The following is a 21,374-nucleotide window of genomic DNA, read 5'->3' on the forward strand; positions in this document are numbered from 1 at the left end:
CCTGCTCAACCAGGCATCCTTCAGATGAATTGGGAAAGCAGCAAGCTGGCTGGCAATCCTTGAAGCTGAAGCCCTGAACTCTCTGGAGGAGGCCAGTGTAGAGAATGTGGATCTAGCAGGGTTTTCCCCAGGTATCAGGCACCTGGGCTTATTTAATCCTTTAGCCAAAGTATTGAGGATCGATAAGAGGATGAGTTGGAAATAGCTATGGGTAGGATAGCGCTGAATGAACTACGGTTATGCGTGACCCTCAGAATTCTGGCCACCCCTGCAGCTGCAGTCACGTGATCTGAGAGCTTCACAACCGGTTCATACTCACCGCAGGTTTCAGCACATTGCAATCACATAATCTCCATTGGCAACCTTTCCCCAGAAAGGTTCCCTGCGGAAGCCAGCAGGGAAATTCTCAAGACGCTGAAGTAAATCTCCTCCAGCCCCTCTGCACTGGTATTGCACAGCCCCCCACGCTCACCCTCATGTCTCCCTTGGCATTCTTCTGACTTCTTGCATTCCTCCTCATACCTGACCTGTGCCATACCTCTCAAGCACCCCCTTGTACCCCTTCCCTCATCTGCATGTCTTGCACATCCCTTTGCACCTGATTTGCACCCCACTTCTTATACACCTGACCTATGCTGAGCTGCTCACACATCCCCTTGCATCCTACCCCACATCCCATGCACTGCTGCCCCACCCAGCAGCAGCTACTTATCTGCTTGCCGGCCTGCCTGCCTGCCTAGGATTTACAACTTCTTGCTTACTTCCCCACTGACTTTGGTTGTGGGAAGCTGGCAACAAGTTGCCTTGCCTAAGCAAGGGATTCAGTTAACAATAGCAATAGCACTTAACAATTCGACTTAGACTTATATACCGCTTCACAGTGTTTTACAGCACTCTCTAAGCGGTTTTACAGAATCAGCATATTGCCCCCAACAATCTGGATCCTCATTTTACCCACCTCGGAAGGATGGAAGGCTGAGTCAACCTTGAACAGGTCAGGATCAAACTCCTGGCAATGAGCAGAGTCAGTCTGCATTCCAGCCACTGCGCCACTAGAGCTCTTGCAATAGCAACAGGATTGCAGGGATTGCTGTCACTAAGCGATACAGCCACAATTTACTATCACATCACTTAGTGATAGAAATTCCCATTGCGATTACTTCCATCAATCAAGTACCTCTATAGCCACAATACATTTTTATTCTTTTATTGTTACTTCAAAAATGCATAGCCATCCTTTAGAGCAAAAGCTTTCCATGAATTACTTAAACCTCTTAAAAAACCACAATCCAAATATTTCAGGTATAATTTCAGTTGTATACAAAATAGTAATACTCCACTGTGATAATTTCTAGCAGAGGCACAGAAAAGTATCTGATCCCAGGCATTTAGGGTTTATAACTGGTTGCCTCAACCACATGAAATGTGTTTCAACTGAATTCAAAACAGCTTTTTGAGCTCAAAAGACTTGCAACGTAGAAGTTGAAGCCTCCTGTTTCAAACAAGGGAATGTTGAAACTTGAAACATTCTGAATTCAAACCATTAGTAGCAAAAAGTAAAGCAGCATAAATAAAATAAATTAAAAGGCTCTATTGCAGCACAGCATATTAAATTATTAACATATGCCAGGATATGAGCCTTTATCCCACTTGGGAAATAGAAATCTTTGATGAGGAATCACTGAGCCAAATTATGCCAGAAACTATAAATGTCTTTAGTAATGTGTTTTGGATGGTCAGGAGAAATGTGCTTTTTCGGTTTTGTTTCTAGATTTGGAGAAATAAGGGGGTGTCGCATCATATCAAAATGGCAGGGAAACGCAGGTGCTGGACTTCTTTTAGCATGAAGCAGCAGGTCTTGAGTGACCAACCTCTCTCTCTAGGCTTCTCGGGAGGCTTGGGAGGCAATCAACATCTGCTCTACTTTAATGCTCCTTTTGCTATTATGATTTGAGATACCTAAGAAAGAATGTAAGCATCCAAGACACAGTTGTAACAAGGCTTAGTAAGCCTTAGTAAGACCACACCTAGAGTACTGCATCCAGTTTTGGTCACCACACTATAAAAAAGATGTTGAGACTCTAGAAAAAGTGCAGAGAAGAGCAACTAAGATGATTAGGGGACTGGAGGCTAAAACATATGATGTACAGTTGCAGGAACTGGGCATGGCTAATCTAATGAAGAGGAGGACCAGGGGAGACAGGAGAGCAGTCTTCCAATACTTGTGGGGCTGCCACGAGAGGAGGGGGTCAACCTGTTTTCCAAAGCACCCGAAGGCCAGACAAGGAAGAATGGATGAAAACTGACCAAGGAGAGATTCAACTTGGAAATAAGGAGAAATTTTCTGACAGTGAGAACCATCAACCCATGGAACAGAAGTTGCCTTCAGAAGTTGTGGGAGCTTCACCACTGGAGACTTTCAAGAAGAGATTGGACTGCCATTTGTCAGAAATGGTGTAGGGTCTCCTGCTTGGGCGGGGGGTTGGACTAGATGACCTACAAGATCCCTTCCAATTCTGTTAATCTGTTAAGATTATGGCAGTTCTTACAGAGGAAAATGAATTGTACGGCTCCTTTTGGAACGTTTCATGCAACTCAGCAGGAGTCGTTGAAACAAATTTCCAAGGATTTGTGGATGCTGTCCCTTTTAAGCAGCACTATGAACAGAATGCAGCATCTCAGAAATATTTATGCTGGCTACATGGGCCATCAGTGTATTTGCATCCAACTGCTAGGACTTAAGTGCTTCAGCATTTCCGTTAATCAAAACAATATTACAAATAGAACCTTTTTAGATTTGAAAATTACAGGACATTGATCGAATTTGGGCTCCTTGGCATTCTCCACCATCTCTTGCCTTCCAGAAAGTCTTCCTTGTTTGCCAAAGTGGCTTGGAAAATAGTATTGCCATGTGGACCCTATTATGAGTTTGTTGATTAGCTGGAATACAGCCACACTGGATTCTGTTCAACATGCAGTGATGCAAGATACATTTCTCAAAAACTTGTGCTGGAAGGACCATCATTGCTGTTTCTACCACCAGTTAATCCTGTTCTTCAAAGTTGCCTTACTGGAGTCCATGCTAAGAGCTGTCTGATCTACAAGGGATTCGGTCATTCTTATAGTTAGGAGCTAATTCTTATAGGAGCTTCATCACTGGAAGCTTTCAAGCAGAGACTGGACTGCCATCTCTCAAAAATAGTGTAGGGTCTCTTGCTTGGGAGGGGTTGGACTAGATGACCTACAAGGTCCCTTCCAACTCTATTAATCTAATCTAATCTAATAGTGAATGGGGAAGTATCTTCCATTGGAGGTTAAGCCATCTTACTCAACCAAGGGGTTTGTTTCAGAATTCATGATTATTATTAGTATAACTCCTACTTGTGCTTTTGTCAATTGCTCTAGTCATTGTTCGTTTTTTAAATCATTTTTCTCTGCCATTCTCCTCAATGTTGGGGGAGGGGGTGTCTGACATACACACAAAAGAGAAGGGCCTTCATTGATATAGTTATGGACATCGATTTGATTTTTTTGGCCTCTTACGTGGAATTGGAAATCAGTGGTCAGCTTTTGTGGAGAGAAAGGCTCAGGACAAAGATCCTGAGACCAACTTCTCAGAGGCTCTCCTGAGTTTCAGAGAAGGAGCTTCATGGGCCTTAAGGCAAAGCTTCTCCGTGGAGACAAACAAGGTCCAGAGCTCCGTTCAGTGCATGGAGTTGGCGGAAGAGCTCTTATAGCTTTGCCAGGCAGCCCAATGCCAGGGCCATTTTCCAGTAAGGTGTCTGAAAAAGGTTCGTTCTTTGGCCACTTCTTTGGGGTGATATGGTGATTGGACCTCTCGGCAATGCAGTCTATGGGGTCTTCAGCATTTAAAAGCTCCCAAATTCTCACCACAAAGTTACCAGACTGTAAAATCTGTCTAAATCTGAATTACCTGGTTGAAGGAAGGAACAAGAAGGAATGGAGAAGATAACTTCCAAGGATGAAGAACAGAGAAGCCAAACTGTCCCTTCAAGTTTTGGAGAGGATGTCTTGTGAGCTTATCCAAGCCCAGCTCAAGGCTAGTTTCTGGGACTGCTTTGCTTTAGATCAGGGGTGTCAAAAGTCAAGGCCTGGAGGCTGGATCTGGCCCGCGGGGCTGCCCTGGAAACAGCAAAAGACTGGCCCATGGTGCCTCTGCCAGTGAAATCGGAGCTTGGGAGGGCCCCGCGCGGCATTCCCAGACTCCATTTTCGGCCATGATGGCCTCTTGCAGCCCTCTGCCAGTGAAACTGGAGGCCATCATGGCCGAAAACGGAGCTCGTGAGCCTGTTTTGCTGGCCGAGTGCTCAGGCCGCCACAGGCGCCCCCCCCCCCGGACATGAGTGATGTCAAGCTGGCCATGCCCACCCTGGCCCCCTGAGATCAAACACAACCCTGATGCGGCCCTCAATGAAATCGAGTTTGACACCCCTGCTTTAGAGGGATTTATAAACTGATCCAGACGATGGGAAGGAATGAACAAAAGAAAATGCTATCTATAAAACAAATGTGCTGGTTTTGTTTTATCTTTGCTATGAGATAGAACAATGCAAAATATAAAGGGAGGTGTCAATCCTCGCACCTCTTATTCCAGGAGTTTTTCCACCAGTTCTAGCAGGGCTGATTTTGGATGTGGGCTCTTAAGAGTCCTGCCTGCGTGGAGGGCTGTTTTCAGACTAAGCGAGTGCTGAGCAATGAAGACAGTCATACCTTTTATGTTCCTAGCTAGCAGTTCTCTATTATCACATCTGGCTGAAGTGTGTTTACAGTGCATATTAACTACTGTTCCAGTTGCTAATAAGGCAAGGTTCAAAGTACTCTCTACCTTGGCTACATCCTCCACTTAACTCCACAGCACGTAGCAGCAAACAACAGAAGGACTTTGAGTTAGCAGTTACGGCTTTTTATAGAAGTCACAGGCACATGGAAACTGTCTTTGCAATTGTGAGAAGGCTTCCTCAAGAGCAGGCCGTAGGAGGAGTGGGGGACCCATTGGAGTCATGTGGGTTGCTGGGATCTTCAGAGCTTCTCTTTCCACCCCTTGCGCCCTCATGCAGCTCCGAGGGCTGAAATTAGGCCTAGCCAGCCTTCCCCAACCTCTGGGGCTTTGTCTGTGCTAGCTTGAGAGAAGTAGTCCAGACATAGCTGAGAGCACCAGCTTGGAGGAGATGGTGGTGGCAACAGTGAGACTTGTTAGATTCAGTGTTTTGATCATTTAAGACTTGAACGAGGTCATTAATTGTTATTAATATTGCTGGAGAGTAAACCGTCTCTCTTGCCTTGCGGGATTCCTCCAGTAGGCCGGAGCTTGTATTTTAGCCATTTCCCCTGGGCAATGAATGCCAGAGGGGCTTGGCTTGTTTTCCAGCACCTTGAAAAAACCTTGTCAGCACTTTTTCATTTGGACTCCCCGTTTCCTGCCCTGAGTCATCTGAATAAAAATGGGAGTAAAGCCTCCTTCTATCAGATGAGCAAGATCAGATTGGCAGCTTCCCGGGTGCAGCCAGCAGCCAGCCTGAGAAGGCAATTCTGCTTCTGCCTTGAAAGTGTTTCGTGGGTGTTCCCTTGCACGGCTTCCTCTTGAGCAAGAGAGTGAAATTGCACTGAAGGATGGGATGCTCAGGAAGCAGCGTTGCTTTCCAAGCCGCATACGAGAACTTGAGCATGTGGTCTCAGAAGAGCCACCCCTTGGAGAGGTAGGACTTCTGAAGACTCAAGAGAGAGACCAGACTCAAAAGAAGCAGGGAGTTCTTGGGGAGAAGGAGAAGGGGGGGAGGAGAGAGAGAGAAGAATATGCTTATATTAAAAATGTCCTTTTCAGAAAACTGCATAGATGAGAAGGAATTTAGCTGCTTTCTTTCTTGTTTTGTTTGTCTCTCCATCCCTCTGATAATCTTCTCAACATCCTGTATAGGCAACAATCTTTGGAAGCTGTATTAAAGGAAGCAGGGAAAGAATGATTGAAAATATTTCACCCTTAAACACCCCTCTGTCAGGTGCATAAAATAATAAGAATTCTTATTTTCTAGCCAGTTCACAAGAGAAGAATATTAGCAGATTTCTCCTGTTGGGCCTAGTAATCCCAAATAGAAATAATTTGGCATAGTTCTCCACCCAAATATATTATTGGAATGTTTTCAAGTCATCTTAAAGCAAAGCCTATAATTAGAGGAGGCCCTTGCAGGTTGCCCTCTGGTAAATCTTTGCTACACTGCTGGGAATAAGATCGCTCCTGCCCTCCCCGGCCTGTAGCCATTTGGGCCATGAGAACAGATCACCAGAACCCGTCCATCGCTCTCCTCTTGGCCCTGTTCACTGCGGAGTCTGGGAGTTGCTCTCAACACACCTGCAGGGCAAAGAATTGGAGCAGGCAGTGCAGAACAACCCAATCTTAATATTCTTTGCAAATATTAAGATGAGACTTCCTGTCTTCTCCAGGTGTGGCTCTCAAGTGCCATTCAGGTTCTTGTAGGGCTGGCTGCCAGATCTTTGAGGTATGTTTTGCAATGTTTTGCTTAAACAATATCCTATGGTGGAGAGTTCTGCAGATTTCCTGCCAGATTTCAATAAGAGAGTGAAACAATTGTTTTCCTTACAAGCTATTCAGCTTCGTCCTTGCAACAGTAAGAGGGAGATTACTGTTGCTTGGAATATAAACCTATGGATTAAAGAAATATAATTAGTGAATAAATTCTGGAATTTAAGTTCTCTCTCTTGCACGATCTTCGGGACAGGGCTAACCTGCTGCTGTTGCCCCTCACTTCAGCCTCCCTCTGCAGGTACATCATGATGGTGCCTTTCCATAAATCAGACATTTGGACTGTTCAGATGCTCTGAAATTGAATGATTTGCAGTCCACCTTCTGTTAGGGAAGGAAGAGGTGGCTCCATGGCTGGGATTGGACTTCTATGGCCTACAGCTTAAAATGCATGGGAGATTGCAAGGAAATTGCAGTCCAGGAGTCAGGAGACCAATAGGAGCACATAAGGCATGGGTCAAAGAAGAAATATCCAAAATTAGGATAGTTGGAGGGTGGAGGTTCGTTCTCCAAGCTTGTGGGTTGGTTTCTGAACGTTTTGTTACCAGGCTAGGTAACATCTTCAGCAGAATTTAGGGAAGTGCCCGGAGAGTGTCTAGTTGCAGAAGGCAACCAGCCAAGTCTTGGGCTGCAGATTTCTGATGTTTTGCTCTGAACATTTAGTGCTGTGTAGGCACAACATCTTCATCTCTTCCTTCTTGAGGACTTTTTAAAGATGCTTCTAAGCAGGGGAGTTAGACAAAGCAATTTCCCCCCTTCCAATATTTGTGGCCTGAACTGAAGTAAGTCTTCTTGATTCATCTTTTATTTTATTTATTTATTTATTTATTTATTTTTCATATTTGTATACCGCCCTACTCCCGAAGGACTCAGGGCAGTGAACAGCCATAATAAATACAAATACATATAGAAGTTAAAAACTATTAAGAAACAGATTAAGTAATTTAGGCTCAAAGATTAAAAACATCCAAATTTATCTAAAGAGGTTTAAAACTCAATTTAAAAGCCAGTTTAAAAGCCAATTAAAAAGGGAGAGTTAGGCCAGACCAGCTTGTTGGAATAGAAATGTTTTCAGGGCACGGCGGAATATGCGTACGTCTTGGATGTTTCGTAACTCCGGGGGAAGCCCGTTCCAGATGGTAGGTGCCCCCACAGAAAAGGCTCTCCCCCTGGGGGCCGTCAGTCGACATTGTTTGGCCGACGGCACCCTGAGGAGTCCCTCTCTATGGGAGCGAACTGGTCGGTGAGAGGCTATTGGTGGCAGGAGGCGGTCTCGTAAGTACCCTGGTCCTGAGCCATGGAGCGCTCTAAAGATAGTAACTAAAACCTTGAAGCGCACCCGGAAGACCACTGGGAGCCAGTGCAGCTCGCGCAGGAGGGGGGTTACATGAGAGCACCACATTGCTCCCATCACCACCCGCGCAGCCGCATTCTGGACCAGTTGGAGCCTTCAGGTGCTTCTCAAGGAGAGCCCCATGTAGAGAGCATTACAATAATCCAGGCGTGAGGTGACAAGGGCGTGAGTGACCGTGCGTAACGAGTCCCGATCCAGAAAGGGATGCAACTGGCGAATCAGGCGAACTGATAAAAAGTCCTCCTGGCTACGGCCGTCATATGCTCTTCAAAAGACAGCCGTGAGTCCAGGAGGATGCCCAAGTTGCGAACCCCATCTGTGGGGGCCAACGACTCGCCCCCAATAGTCAGAGATGGCGCCAACTGACTATATTGGGACGACGGAAACCACAGCCACTCGGTCTTGGATGGGTTGAGTCTGAGTTTGTTCCTCCCCATCCAGATCCGTACGGCCTCCAGGCACCGGGACATCACCTCGAGGGCATCATTGGGGTGGTCTGGGGTGGAGATGTACAGCTGGGTGTCATCAGCGTACTGATGGTACTTCACCCCAAAACCACGGATGATCTCACCCAGCGGCTTCACATAAATGTTGAATAGAAGGGGCGAGATTCTTGATTCTCCAAGACACCCATTGGAGGTTTCTGGGGATCAGGGAAGAAACCTTTGAAGGAGGTTTTCCTTGTTGGATGGAGATGTCATTTTCTAGCCAGGGATGTTAGGATCAGTTGGACCTTTCTTGTGGGAGAACTGCTCTGCTACAGCCTAATCAGGGCCACAGGCTCCCTCATCTCTCTCATTCCACAATTAACCAGTGGAACAACTGGCCTCCAGAAATTGTGGATGCTCCATCACTGGAGGTTTTTAAGAAGAGACTAGACAGTGACTTGTCTGAAATGGTATAGGTTCTCCTACTTGAACAGGGGGATGGACTAGAAGACCTCCAAAGTTCTGTTCTGTTCTATTCTGTTCTGTTCTGTTCTGTTCTGTTCTGTTCTGTTCTGTTCTGTTCTGTTCTGTTCTATTCTATTCTATTCTATTCTATTCTATTCTATTCTATTCTATTCTATTCTATTCTCTGCCCATCTTAAGGTAGGCTTTATGCTATATTTCTAACGGCGCTCAAATGCTTGCAGAAAGTGTTTGAATGAATTCTTAAACCTTGGCTGCTTGTAAGTCTACAAACAGGATGCCTTCATTTTTCTGTATTGTTTTGTTTGGTATGTGTAAATCTGGCAGGTTTTCTGAAAAATGATCTCTGAACAGTCCCCTTCTTAAGAGAGGTAGGGTACCACAGAGTTGCTTCGGGGAAGAGGATGGTACCAAAGGAGGGGAAAACATCTCCAACCTGAGCGATGGTCACTCGATGCAGGAAAATGTGTGTACCTGCTTGGTTAAACTTGAGTTTTGCTTTGTAAAACTTTTTTGTAAAAAAATTTATGTACAGCTCTTTTTATGTACAGCCTCACTTTTTTTATACTTTTATTCCAAAGTAAGTCGCACTGTATTCAGTGCAATAGGGTTTCCGATTCAGATTGAGTAGCCAATAAAAATTTCCTATTTGATTGCAAGGAGTGTTCATCAATGACAAAATGGATTCAGTGGCTCATACTAGTGGAAGACTTTTAGGTAAGTAGGGATGACCATGAATTAGACTGCCATTTAGCCTACGGAGTTCTTTCCTGGTTACATTTTTAGAGAATGAGATGCAACTGTTGAAATAGTGACAATTAGGAAAAGTACACTAGGACAGGGCTCCCCAAAACTACCGGGCCACGGCCTGTTCGAAACCGGGCCTCATGAGCAATGGGCAAATGTTCGTGTGCAAAGCTCTATTCATGCGAGTGGCGGGCCCTTGCCCTCGCACACAGATCTCCACTTGGGCGAAGGAGTTTGTGCGCAAAGTTCCATCCATGAGCACTCTCTGCTCATTCACCCTTCCTTCACATGAGTGCAAGTGCCATCCGCTTGTGTGCAAAGCTCCATTTGGGGGAGTGGAGGTCGCCTTCCACTCACATGCACACACACACCTCTGCCAGGCTACCAAGGTGGCAAGTTGGGGACTGTTGCCCTAGGAGATCAGTTCTGGCAAAGACTCTGTTTGAGCTGTGGTGGCGCAGTGGTTAGAATGCAGTACTGCAGGCTACTTCTGCTGCCTGCCGGCTGCCTGCAATTTGGCAGTTCAAATCTCACAAGGCTCAAGGTTGACTCAGCCTTCCATCTTTCCAAGGTGGGTAAAATGAGGAGCCAGTTTGTTGGGGGCAACATGCAAGCTCTGTAAACCGCTTAGAGAGGGCTGTGAAGCAGTATATAAGTCTAAGTGCTCTTGCTGTTGCTGTTTCTGCTATTGTGCCACGTGGCTTCAGTTTATTTTTATTTTATTTTTTTTAATTTGATTTATACGCCCTGAGTCTTCTCCGGAGACTCAGGGCGGCTTACAAGGCGTTAAGCAATAGCCTTCATTCTTTTGTATATCTTATACAAAGTCAGCTTATTGCCCCCACAAACTGGGTCCTCAATTTACCTACCTTAGAAAGGATGGAAGGCTGAGTCAACCTTGAGCCTGGCGAGATTCGAACCTGCAGTAATTGTAGGCATCTGGTCTTAATAACAGGGTGCCTTAGACCACTGTACTACCAAGGCTCTTATTATCTTATTGTATGGTTCTTATATGCACAAGTGGAATAAAAGGCAGGCAGGCAAATACACTGCAATCACAACACCTTGGCAAGGTCAGAGTGAGCATCCACACAAGCTGGCAGGGCAGGACTTTGGCCACATCGTTGTGGCTGCCATCTTGACTTTTTGACTTCCCCCCCTCCCCCGCCCCCCAAGCAAAAGGATATAATGGACTTTTTGGCATCCGTGGAATATTAACCTTTTTTTTAAGAAAAAGTCTCTATTTGCAGGGGTCAGGGGAACAATCCATTGCTGTTTCTAGCCTCTCCCTCTCCCTTCCTTCAAAAGGACTTCAGTCTTTTATATGAAGAAGCCAAGTATTACCAGCTGCAGCCGATGATCAAAGAACTGGAGCGATGGAAGCAGGAGAAAGAGCAACAGAAACATTTCCAGCCCTGTGACTGCTTGGTGGTGAGGGTGACTCCGGATCTCGGTGAGCGGATCGCATTGAGTGGGGAGAAGGCGCTGATTGAGGAGATTTTTCCAGAGACGGGGGATGTGATGTGCAACTCGGTGAATGCTGGCTGGAACCAGGACCCCACCCACGTCATCCGCTTTCCCTTGAACGGGTACTGCCGGCTGAATTCGGTGCAGGTAATTCTGCCCTTCCACCTCCTTTTTTGTTGGCGGAAGAATCCTCTCTGCTTTCGTGTCTCTCCATCTAGTGCACGGCAATGTGTTTATGGCAGGGGTGTCAAATCCGGCCTGCAGGGTGCTTAGATCTGGCCTGCGGGCCCGCCCTGGAAACAGCCTGCGGTGCGTCTGCCAGTGAAAACGGAACTCCGGAGGATCACGCGCAGCCCTCCCGGGCTCTGTTTTCAACCGTGACGGCCTCCTGCATCCCTCTGCCAGTGAAAATGGAGCTAGGGAGGGCCCTCCCAGGCTCTGTTTTCACTGGCAGAGGGATGCAGGAGGCCATCACAGCCGAAAACAGAGCCTCCTTGAGTGATCTCGAGCTGGCCACCACCCACCCACCCACCCAGCTCCTGAAGGTCAGACACAACCCTGATGTGGCCCTCAATGAAATCGAGTTCAACACCCCTGGTTTATGGTGAGCTCATGCACTGTTCAAAGTATTCCCCCCCCTTCCTCTCTCTTCTTCTTTCCCCTCCCAAGTTCAAGCAGGAGAAAAAAAATAGATTTAGATTTTGTATATGTTAGCACCACGCTGATCTCATAATGGTGTTAGCCTGACAAATGCTAATTTTTTTTCATCATCGCATACCCTGCAGTCCTCTTTTTCCTTCTACGTTGCCCCTAGGAAGGAGGGGAAGAAAAAACCCCCTATCAAACTATAGTACGTACAAAAGGAGAAAAGGAAAGGAAAGGGGGAGAGAAATGTTTTGCATGCCACTTTGTAGAAAATGCAACAATGTTTAAATGCATAATTTATGTCCCGCTCATAATTAAATGATAGAGCCTGCAGGATGGACTTTAAAAAATGATCTCTGCACTTTTTTCCCCCAAAAAGATGTACTGTAAAAATTGCCCAGAGTATTTAAAATAAAATGTGTTCCACTTTATACTCAAAGGCTTTTGTAGGGATTGATTGAGAGTTTTTTTTTCCTTCCATCCTTTTTTAAAGTTTTAAAATTAGGTCTTGAAACAAAGGCAGGCTGATCAGCAGGTGCAGGAAGAGGCAACCCAGGGTCCATGTGTCCTTTGGCGTCTTCTTTGGAAGAGTTCTCCCACCAGGGCTAGTCGCCCCCAGGAGGGGGGACCGCTCAGCAGGCTTTGATAGAGCCTCATTAATTAGGGAAGCCCAAAAAACAAGGGCCTTCTTGCAGGAGATCTTCCTTAGGTGCCATGCAGGGGGAGTTCATTTCTGGCCAAAGATTTGGGCTGGTGGGAGCCAAGGAAGCCCCCCAGGACCATGGTTATTGTTGTTCTCTTGAGTGGCCAGTCCTGAAGAAGAGAAGGAGCAGCCTCGGAAGTCACCGCTGGTCTTTTTGGTGATGCTGGTGGCTGAGGATGAAGTGGGAGATGAATTCCTACCCAATTTAATCCTTGAAACCCCAGTGGAATTTCTCCCCACCGTTTTTAAATCAGTTTATTTATTAATGAAACGTATTACATGCTTGACTTCACTGTCATGATCGCAGAATGGAATAGATGTAGGAATAAAAGTTATAAAATTACAACAGACTATAAAACAGCAAGAATGGATTAAAATTATAAAACAACAGTGATCTTAAGATACAAGAAATAGAAGAATAGTTTGACTCTGTATTAGAATTTCTAGCAAGCCAAATCCTTCTGTGGCTCACTGGGAAATGGCTTAAGAAGCCACCCAAGATCCAAGTGCAAAAATGCCTCCTTCCAGGAATGAGAGAAGAAAATTGAGCTTTGGTTTATTTTTACCTCTAGAATTGTATATTCAGTGAGGGAAAACTATTAATTGAGCAGCTGAACATAGATCTATGTTCATTCATAAATCTAAAGATTATGCTTCCAAAATTCAGCAACTTCTAAAGTTTCTAGCTTGATGCCTTAATAGAAAAGAATAGAATAGAATAGAATTCTTTATTGCTAAGTGTGATTTGGACACACAAGGAATTTGTCTTTGATGCATATGCCCTCAGTGTACATAAAAAGACAAGATACATTCGTCAAGAATCATAAGGTACAACACTTAATGATAGTCATAGGGTACAAATAAGCTATCAAATCATACTAGGAAACAATATCAGTATAAATCGTAAGGATACAAGCAACAAAGTTACAGTCATGCAGTCATAAGTGGGAGGAGATGGGTGATGGGAACGATGAGAAGATTAATAGTCATAGTAATGCAGACTTAGTGAATAGTTTGACAGTGTTGAGGGAATTATTTGTTTAGCAGAGTGATGGCATTTGGGAAAAACTGTTCTTGTGTCTAGTTGTTTTGGTGTGCAGAGCTCTATAACACAGTTATATCACTAACCAACTGCAGCTTATGATAATGAAGACAAACCAGGAGTTAGAGAACCCCCCCAAAAGATAAAACAAATTGATTTTTTAACTTTAGGGCCATGAGATCAGGTGGTATAATGATCCATGATGACTACGTCAATCTTAGGACATCTTAGGACCTGGGTACTTACGAGATCGCCTTCTGCTACCGATAGCCTCCCACCGGCCAGTACGTTCCCACAGAGAGGGACTCCTCGGGGTGCCGTCGGTCAAACTATGTCGACTGGCGACTCCCAGGGGGAGATCCTTCTCTGTGGGGGCACCTGCCCTCTGGAATGAATTGCCCCCGGAGATTCATATGATTTCTGACCTACGTACCTTTCGTCGTGCCCTCAAGATGCTGTTGTTTCAACAAGTTGGGCTGGCCTGAATACCAAGATCAATTTTAAGTTATATGGGTTGTCTTTGTCTTAATTGAAATGGGCCAAATTATTTAATTCCCTTTTAAACTGTTTTAAATTTTATATGTGTTCGTTTTTATTTTTGGCTGTGCACCGCCCTGAGTCCTTCCGGAGAAGGGCGGTATAAAAATTAAATAAATAAATAAATAAACCCTCCAAATACAGAAAAATTGCCAAAACAGGCTACTTTAAAACAACTAAAAAGGAAGTGAATTAAAAGCATAATTTTTGTATTATAACAGCCATGCTTTTCCCATCAGGAACAGTTGAGTTAACTACAGCAGGCTATAGCAGCAATGCAAACACATAGAGTTAAGAACTGTGGAAGCAGCTAAATTACTTTTAATTAAGCTTAATTATTCCCAATTTCACCTTTAATCTACCCACTCCTTCACCCAAAATCCCATTGCTGTAATTCAGCCATTTTGCTGCCCAATCTGAATCATATCATTTGGGGCCATTTTTTAAAAAGGAGTCCTAGGAGCAGGTGGCTTCCAGGAATCTCCTACCTTCTTTCCTATTCTTATTTTTGAAAAATAATACAAAAAAACTATGACTCCACAAATGAGCCATTTTGCCAGCAAATGTCAGTGGCCAATCATGGGGGACAACTGCATTTAGGGAGTAACAATCAGAGTACAGCCTCCCATCCCTGAAATCATGCTGTCAGCTCTTGAAAAAGTGCTTTCATTGGCAGTAATGAGACTCAGGAGTGTTTTCCCATGTGAAAATCCCAAGCCAGGTTCAGCAAGGAAAATAAAGGCTTCCCTTTTTTTCCAGTTCTACCCACACTGATGGGATGGAGGCCAGTATGGTATAATAACTGATCTTGGATTGCAAAGGTCTGAGCCAGATTTCTTGTTAAACTATGTTGTCTTGACAGTGGAGCAACCAGAGAGAAACCCCAAATCATATTTGCACCTAAATATGTTACAACTTCGACATGAAGGTTTGACATTCAAACCTTCTTGAGTATCTGCCAAGGTGTCCAATAAAGCATTTGATGAGTTAATTTTATCTGGAGATAATAAGAAATATATTTAGCAATATTTAAAGTGCAAAAGCATCAAGTTGCTAAATTCTTCATTTCAGATTTTTGCAAATTATTGGATGTCTGTTCATTTCACCTGCAAATTTATAATCTTTCACAATGCTTTTCAGCACGACAAGAAATTAAGAGGTTTCAGAAGTTGCTAATGTGTTAGATCTAAATCGAAAACGTTTCAGTTGAATTCACTGCCATTCAGCAGTTTTAGGACATCTAAATTCTTCTTGTACTACATTATATTTTTTGAAGAAATGATTCATAAGCTGGTCTGAATCATATAATTTATTGTGTGTGTATGTAAATAGAGACATATTTGCCTCAAATTTTTAAATTAAGATTAGTCCAAAGTAATTTCTTCATGTGCACAAAGATCAAATTTTGGTCCCCAAATTTTCCCAATGTAAATTGCAGCTTGTCATGCTGGAATTGTGCCTCTGCACAAATATATCTTCATGCGAATAATTATTCTAGGATATTTGGTAAGAAAATTCCATTTTTATAAATGTCTAGAGATGTGTTAGATCCAACTATATAATGGGTTTATTTCAGTTAATTCAATATCCTGATAATTTCTTAAACTGTTGTACAATATCTACAACATGAAGTAAATAATCTTAATTATCAAGGAGACTCTAAAGACTAAAAACACCTTTATATACAAAATATCATTTGATTTATTAGTAAAACAGACCAATAGTACTAAAACCAAATTAAATCTAATGGAACATAAATAATTTCCTTGGCAAGTTCCTTAAGACAACATACAATGTGAAGAAATATATTTATAATTTGAAGGATTGAGATATATTGTACTAATAATTACAAAAGATAATCCAGCTCGAAATATATTTCAAGAATTCAACCTGCATCATAGCAAAATATTCTTTTTCATACACGGTGAAGTTGTCATTGCCAACTTAGTTTACTCTAAATCTAAAATATCAGTTAATAGGCTAATTCTGACTGAAATGTATTGCTGTTTTATTACTGCAAAGATTCAATTGGATTCATTGGCATAGCCTCATTGCCAGAGTTGCTGTGGCAATTTTTGGAGGTATATTTAACAAATAGGCTTCAGTGATCATTTGTACACTCAGCAAAATTAACCCTAACCTTCCTCAGCTTTAATGTTAATGAAAGGGGGGGGGGAAACTTGATTCCTTAGCTCCAACAGAAAAGCAGCAAAAGGCTCCACGATATCCAGTTGCCCAGGAAAGCCAATTTAGCTGGAGGACTTCCTGGTTTCCGTGGATTTGAAAGTGTCTTTTACTTCCTATAACAATAATGGTGCTGCCAAATAACAATTCTGAGTTTTAGCAATGTTTTAAAGATTTATCTTGATCAAAGAAATATTCAGTTTCAGGAACCATTGTGTCAGCATTTAAAGTTTGATTTCACACTTTAAATGTTGTTTTATTTAATCAAAAGGTTTGTATAGTGGCTGAAGTTTAGAGTCTGAGTGACTGGATCGAGGAAAGGGCTCAAAGGGTGCACAGTGGAAAGTGGCACAAAGGCTCTTGTAGCCAAGACGGCTACCTGTTGTTTGAGTAGGACTCAAGAGTCCGGGAGGGACTCACAGGGTCTCTGGGAAGCAGTGCAACCCATCCAGAGCTAAAGATGTTAAACTCCCAGATTCTGAAGCCTCTCGGTCTCCCCAGGATAATTTATATGATTTAATTACTGTAAAATCTCCATACGTACGGAATATTGACTTCCAATTTAGCACATAGAAAAATGTCATATAATTCTTAAACTAGGAATTATCACAATTCCAAAGTCCATTAATTTTTTTCCAAATTAGTGCATTAATTTCCCCCCTGAAATATATGCAACAAGCTGACCCAGCTATAATAACCCCAATAGTCATTAACTTTTATATCATTTACCTAAATTTTTTGTTTTAACTGGCTAACAAAAATCATAACACTACTACTGTTACCAGGAAAATTTGTTTTATTGATAAAACAAGTTTTCCTGATAACAGTTATAGGAGCCTGATTGGATATACCAGGAAAACATGTATTACAGTTTTTCTACCCCTTCAATTCTGGCTATTAAAAAATAATTGCCTAAGTTGGGTGGATAGATGGACAAACTATCTACTTTCCTTGTGGTGGGCCACAAAGTTGATTTCCATTGGAAATGCATGCATGTACCTATTGCTTATCAAAGAACTTCTGTCAATATTGAAATGAATAACGGGCATTAAGAGCCCAATCTCCAGTATGAGTAGAAAAGGGCCCTCCTGTTTTGGGGACGATTCGAATGTTCGGCCTTTCTCACTGCAGTTTCCCATTCGGTTCCCAGGCCAGGTGTCCTTGGAGGCTGTTTTAGTCTGGTTTGGCACCTCTGGTTTGCCGTTTGTCCTCTCATTCCCAGTCCCATATGTTACTGCTCCAAATTCCTCTTCCCCTCCCATGCGATTTATGGCAGGATGCCAGCCAAGTGAAGAAGCTGAAGATGGCAGACCTGACAATGTGTGCATTCCATAGATAAGGCAAAGTCGAGTTGTAAGCAAGCAGCATTATGCAAATTTGGGTTGGGGGAGCCAAGCAAAAGGCATCTGCTCCTGTTTGTCCTGGCTCATTGACTCCAACTCACAAAGAAATGCCTCATTAAGTGGCACTGAGGACCTCAAGGGAGGAGGGGAAGAAGCCCAGGGTCAGCCTTCTAAGGAGGCTTTCCAACCACTCTTGAATCAGATCTTTACAGCAGATTCCACCGTTCAGCAGTACCGTGCATGTGACTCCGCAACGACCTCTTCCTCTTGTGCCGTATCCATCATCGGACATTGGCGATCATGTTGGCGATCCTATTTTTATCAACAGCCGCACGAAAAAGTGCTGCTGCGTTTTGTCCAAAGCGGTCCCTTAGATTTGGAAGCCATGATGTTCTTCTTCCTGGACTTCGTTTGCCTTCAATCTTTCCCAATCTGCAACGACTAGAGATTTTATTTGTTTGTTTGCTTATTTATACCACGCCTCTATTATTTTACAAATGAATGAAGACGATGAACATTCCCAGCACACCTTCCTCCTCCTATTTCCCCCCCAGCAGCCCTCAACCCTGTGGGGTGAGTTGGGCTGAGAGCGTGTGGCTGGCCCAAAGTCCTCCAGCTGGCTTTCATGCCTAAGGCAGGACTAGAACTTACATTTTTGCTTTCTAGCCTGGTTGTCAATTGTCCCACTCAGCCTTCTAGCAAAGAAAGACTCCTAGCCATTTGTTTTTGCCCAGAGTCTGCTTTTCTGAAGCTTAAATAGTTACAGAATTAGCGAAGCTAAATCTGAGGATTTCCTGCAGCAACAGTTCAAAGTAATTTTTCCTCTTCCCCTCCCTCCCCCTGGGTTATCTGCAAATGTCCAATCAGGTGCTTGTATATTGTTTAGGAAACAGGCGCTTGATTTCCAGCTCTGCATATTGTTAGTTGGCCTTGGCTGGCTGGAGCTTCTCACAAGGCTCAACTGGGCTTTTGTCCCCACTTCTTCCTTACAGTCCAATCTGCCCACCACCCCCGTTGCTAAAGTCAGGCTGTCAGTTCATGAAGCTTGGATAGGTGAGATGCAGCCATGACCCGGGTGCCCTAACCACTAGACCAAACTGACTTGAGATGGCCCCTTGCCCCCTGCTGCCTGGCACAGCTCTCATCCCGGGCAGGAGAGGTCCCGGCTGTGCAGGTTGGAGCTGAGGAAGAAATAGGCAACTGGGTTGAGAAGGACCTTTGGATCCCTTTGCAAATTTGGAGGCCATGGGCCAGGTGCCAACATAAAATTGAGGATGTAGCTGTGTTGAGATCTGGTGGAAATGACAGCACCATAAGAAAGACAAATCCATGTGTGTTAATAGCAGATCTGTTCCTTCCCCCTCCCAGAAACAAGGAAAACCCCTAAAAGACAAATTGCACCAGTAAATGTGTTTGCAGACGTTTGCACTGTCTCCCCCCACTCCCACCATTGCATATTCATGATGAGTCATAGCCTCATTTGGTTATGACTGAAGCCCTAGCGTTGCTTTTCCTTAAGAGGTTGCATCAATATCACTACCAGACAGAATGTTACTCCATAATGTACTGAACTGCCCTGCAGAACGCTTGTTTGTTTGATTAATATTTGGCTTTTCTGTAGAGGTTTGCTGTAAGCAAGACTTTAATCACACTGTAGTCATTTAGGAATAACTTATAGAATTATCACTGCATCATATGCTAGGAGATCCTGAAAGACCAAGATCTATCATGTAGCTCCTAGCTCCTCTCCTGGGCCCTTTGGAACCAAGTATTTTGCAGAGTCATTTATACCCTAAACGAGTCCAGAAAACTAAAATAACATTGAAAAAGTCCGCTGGTAGCCTCAGTTCAGAAGAAATCCTGCGTTGAAATCCTTTTTTGACCAAATCGCATTTGATAAACTCTCAGATTCAATCTCTACAGCGTCGTCCCTGTCTGGAGTCCGAAAGAACAGGGAAAGAAGGTGAATGGCCAATTGCTTTAACAAAAGTATTCCAACCTTTAGGTTATTGCTCTTTTGCTGCTAAGTCTTCATAAGGTTTGGCTGATCCATGGCTAAGACATCTTAAAGGAGCTTTTGCCTTTTCAAGCAATTTTTGCTGCAGATATAAAACATAGAATAATAAGGATTGTGTAGGATCTTGGAGGTCTTCTAATCCAACCACCTGCCCAGGGCAGGAGATCTTATACCATTCTGGACAAACAGCTGTCCAGTCTCTTCTTGAAAACCTCCAGTGATTAAGCACCTGCAGTTTTTGAAGGCAAGCAGTTTGATTGTTCTGTCAGAAAATCTCTCCTTATTTTTAGGTTGGATCACTTCTTGGTTAGTTTCCATCCATTGTTTCTTGTCCTGCCTTCTGGTGCTTTGAAGAATAGCTTGACCCCCACTTCTGTGTGGCAACCCTTCAGATACTGGAAGACTGCTGTCATATCACTCTTAGTCCTTCTTTTCATTAAATTAGACATACCCAATTCATGCAACCATTCTTCATATGTTTTAGCCTTCAGTCCCCTAATCATCTTTGTTGCTCTTCTCTGCACTCTTTCTAGAGTGTCAACGTATTTTTTTTGGTATTGTGGTGACCAGGAACTGGATGCAGCATTCCAAGTGTGGTCTCACCAGTACAGTATAAAGCACTGTTGATGCAACCTAGGACTGCATTAGGGTTTTTTGGCAGCTACAACACCCTGCTGGCTCATACTTAAATGGTTTCTCACGGTTGCTACCATTGAGGCAGGAACACCTATTCTATATCTGTCCTAGTATTTCTTGCGTATGTGTAGGACCTTACTTAGTCACCATCAGAATTTTGTTGGATCAGGCATGATGTTCAATTCTGTCACGGTCCTTCTGAATCTTGAGTCTACCTTCAAAAGTGTTGGTGTCCCCACTGCATGCTTCCTTCCATTGTGGATGTGGTTCCATTGAGGACTACCCACTGAGTGCGGTTGCTAAGCCAGTTGTAAACTTGCCTATCACTACTGTCCCTGTTGCGGGTTTTCCATCAGTTCTGCCATCAAGGAGTTGTGCGTGATTGCACCGTTTAATTGTTCCATCAATCATGGTGTCCTGCTGAACTGGCTTCAGGAGTTTGGGATGGATGGCATTGCATTGTGCTGGCTCTCCACCTTCCTCTGGAGTCAATATTGATAAGGGAAGGAGAGATCCAGCTCACAGCCTCTATTTTGTAAGGTGCCTCAGGGCTGGGTTCTCTCCTATTGAACCTCTGTATGAGACCACTGAGTGAGGTCATCCAGAAGATTGAGGCAAGGTATCATCAATATGCTGATGAGATCCAGTTTTACCTCACTATTCCAGGCCGCCTGAGCAGTGCCATAGTTATCCTGTCTTGGTGCCAGAAGACTGTAGAGAACTGGATGGAGCACAATGGGCTTCGACTCAACCCAAGCAAGGCTGGGTGGGTTCTGCTATCTGGGCACTCCAGTGACAAAGGTCTTCCATCTTTGTCCTGGATGGGGTGGAAACCTGGTGTGCAATCTGGTGGTCCTCCTGGAGTTATGACGCCTCCTAGAAGGGCAGGCGGCTGCTGTGGCTAGAAGAGCCTGAGCACACCTTTGGGTAATGTGCCCATTGTGTCCATTCTTGGACTGGTGGGCCCTGCTCACCATCACTCACAGTTTCTGGCCTCTTGTTTGGATGACTGCAATGCATTCTACGCGGTGCTGCCCTTGAAAACCATTTGGAAGCTTCAACTGGTGCAAAATGTAGCTGCATGGGTAGTAAATGGTATTGTATATTCAACGTACGTAACACCACTATGAGAGCTGCATTGGATGCCTGTGTTTCTGCTGGTTGAATTAAACCTGGAAACACACCTTTAAAGCCCTTCATGGCTTGGCTCTGGATTGCGTAAGGAACCA

General features: G+C 44.0%; 2 protein-coding genes across 15 annotated transcripts in view; both read left to right on the forward strand.

Annotated features, from left to right (window-relative positions):
• PDCD2L (programmed cell death 2 like) overlaps nucleotides 1-21,374 on the forward strand; it is a 539,967-nt gene that overhangs the window by 355,894 nt on the left and 162,699 nt on the right. The gene's annotated exons all lie outside the window — the stretch shown is intronic.
• The window catches only part of KCTD15 (potassium channel tetramerization domain containing 15), a 74,078-nt gene that overhangs the window by 45,284 nt on the left and 7,420 nt on the right, over nucleotides 1-21,374 (forward strand). For all 14 annotated transcript variants that reach the window (XM_034425561.3, XM_087877139.1, XM_087877131.1 and 11 more), the window contains one exon: nucleotides 10,880-11,185. In XM_034425561.3, the coding sequence (XP_034281452.1) occupies nucleotides 10,880-11,185 (306 nt within the window). The remainder of the gene's footprint in view (nucleotides 1-10,879; nucleotides 11,186-21,374) is intronic.

This window comes from Pantherophis guttatus, chromosome 11, assembly GCF_059756535.1.
Source record: "Pantherophis guttatus breed Tessera chromosome 11, ASM5975653v1, whole genome shotgun sequence".
NCBI classification, from domain to species: Eukaryota; Metazoa; Chordata; class Lepidosauria; order Squamata; family Colubridae; genus Pantherophis; species Pantherophis guttatus.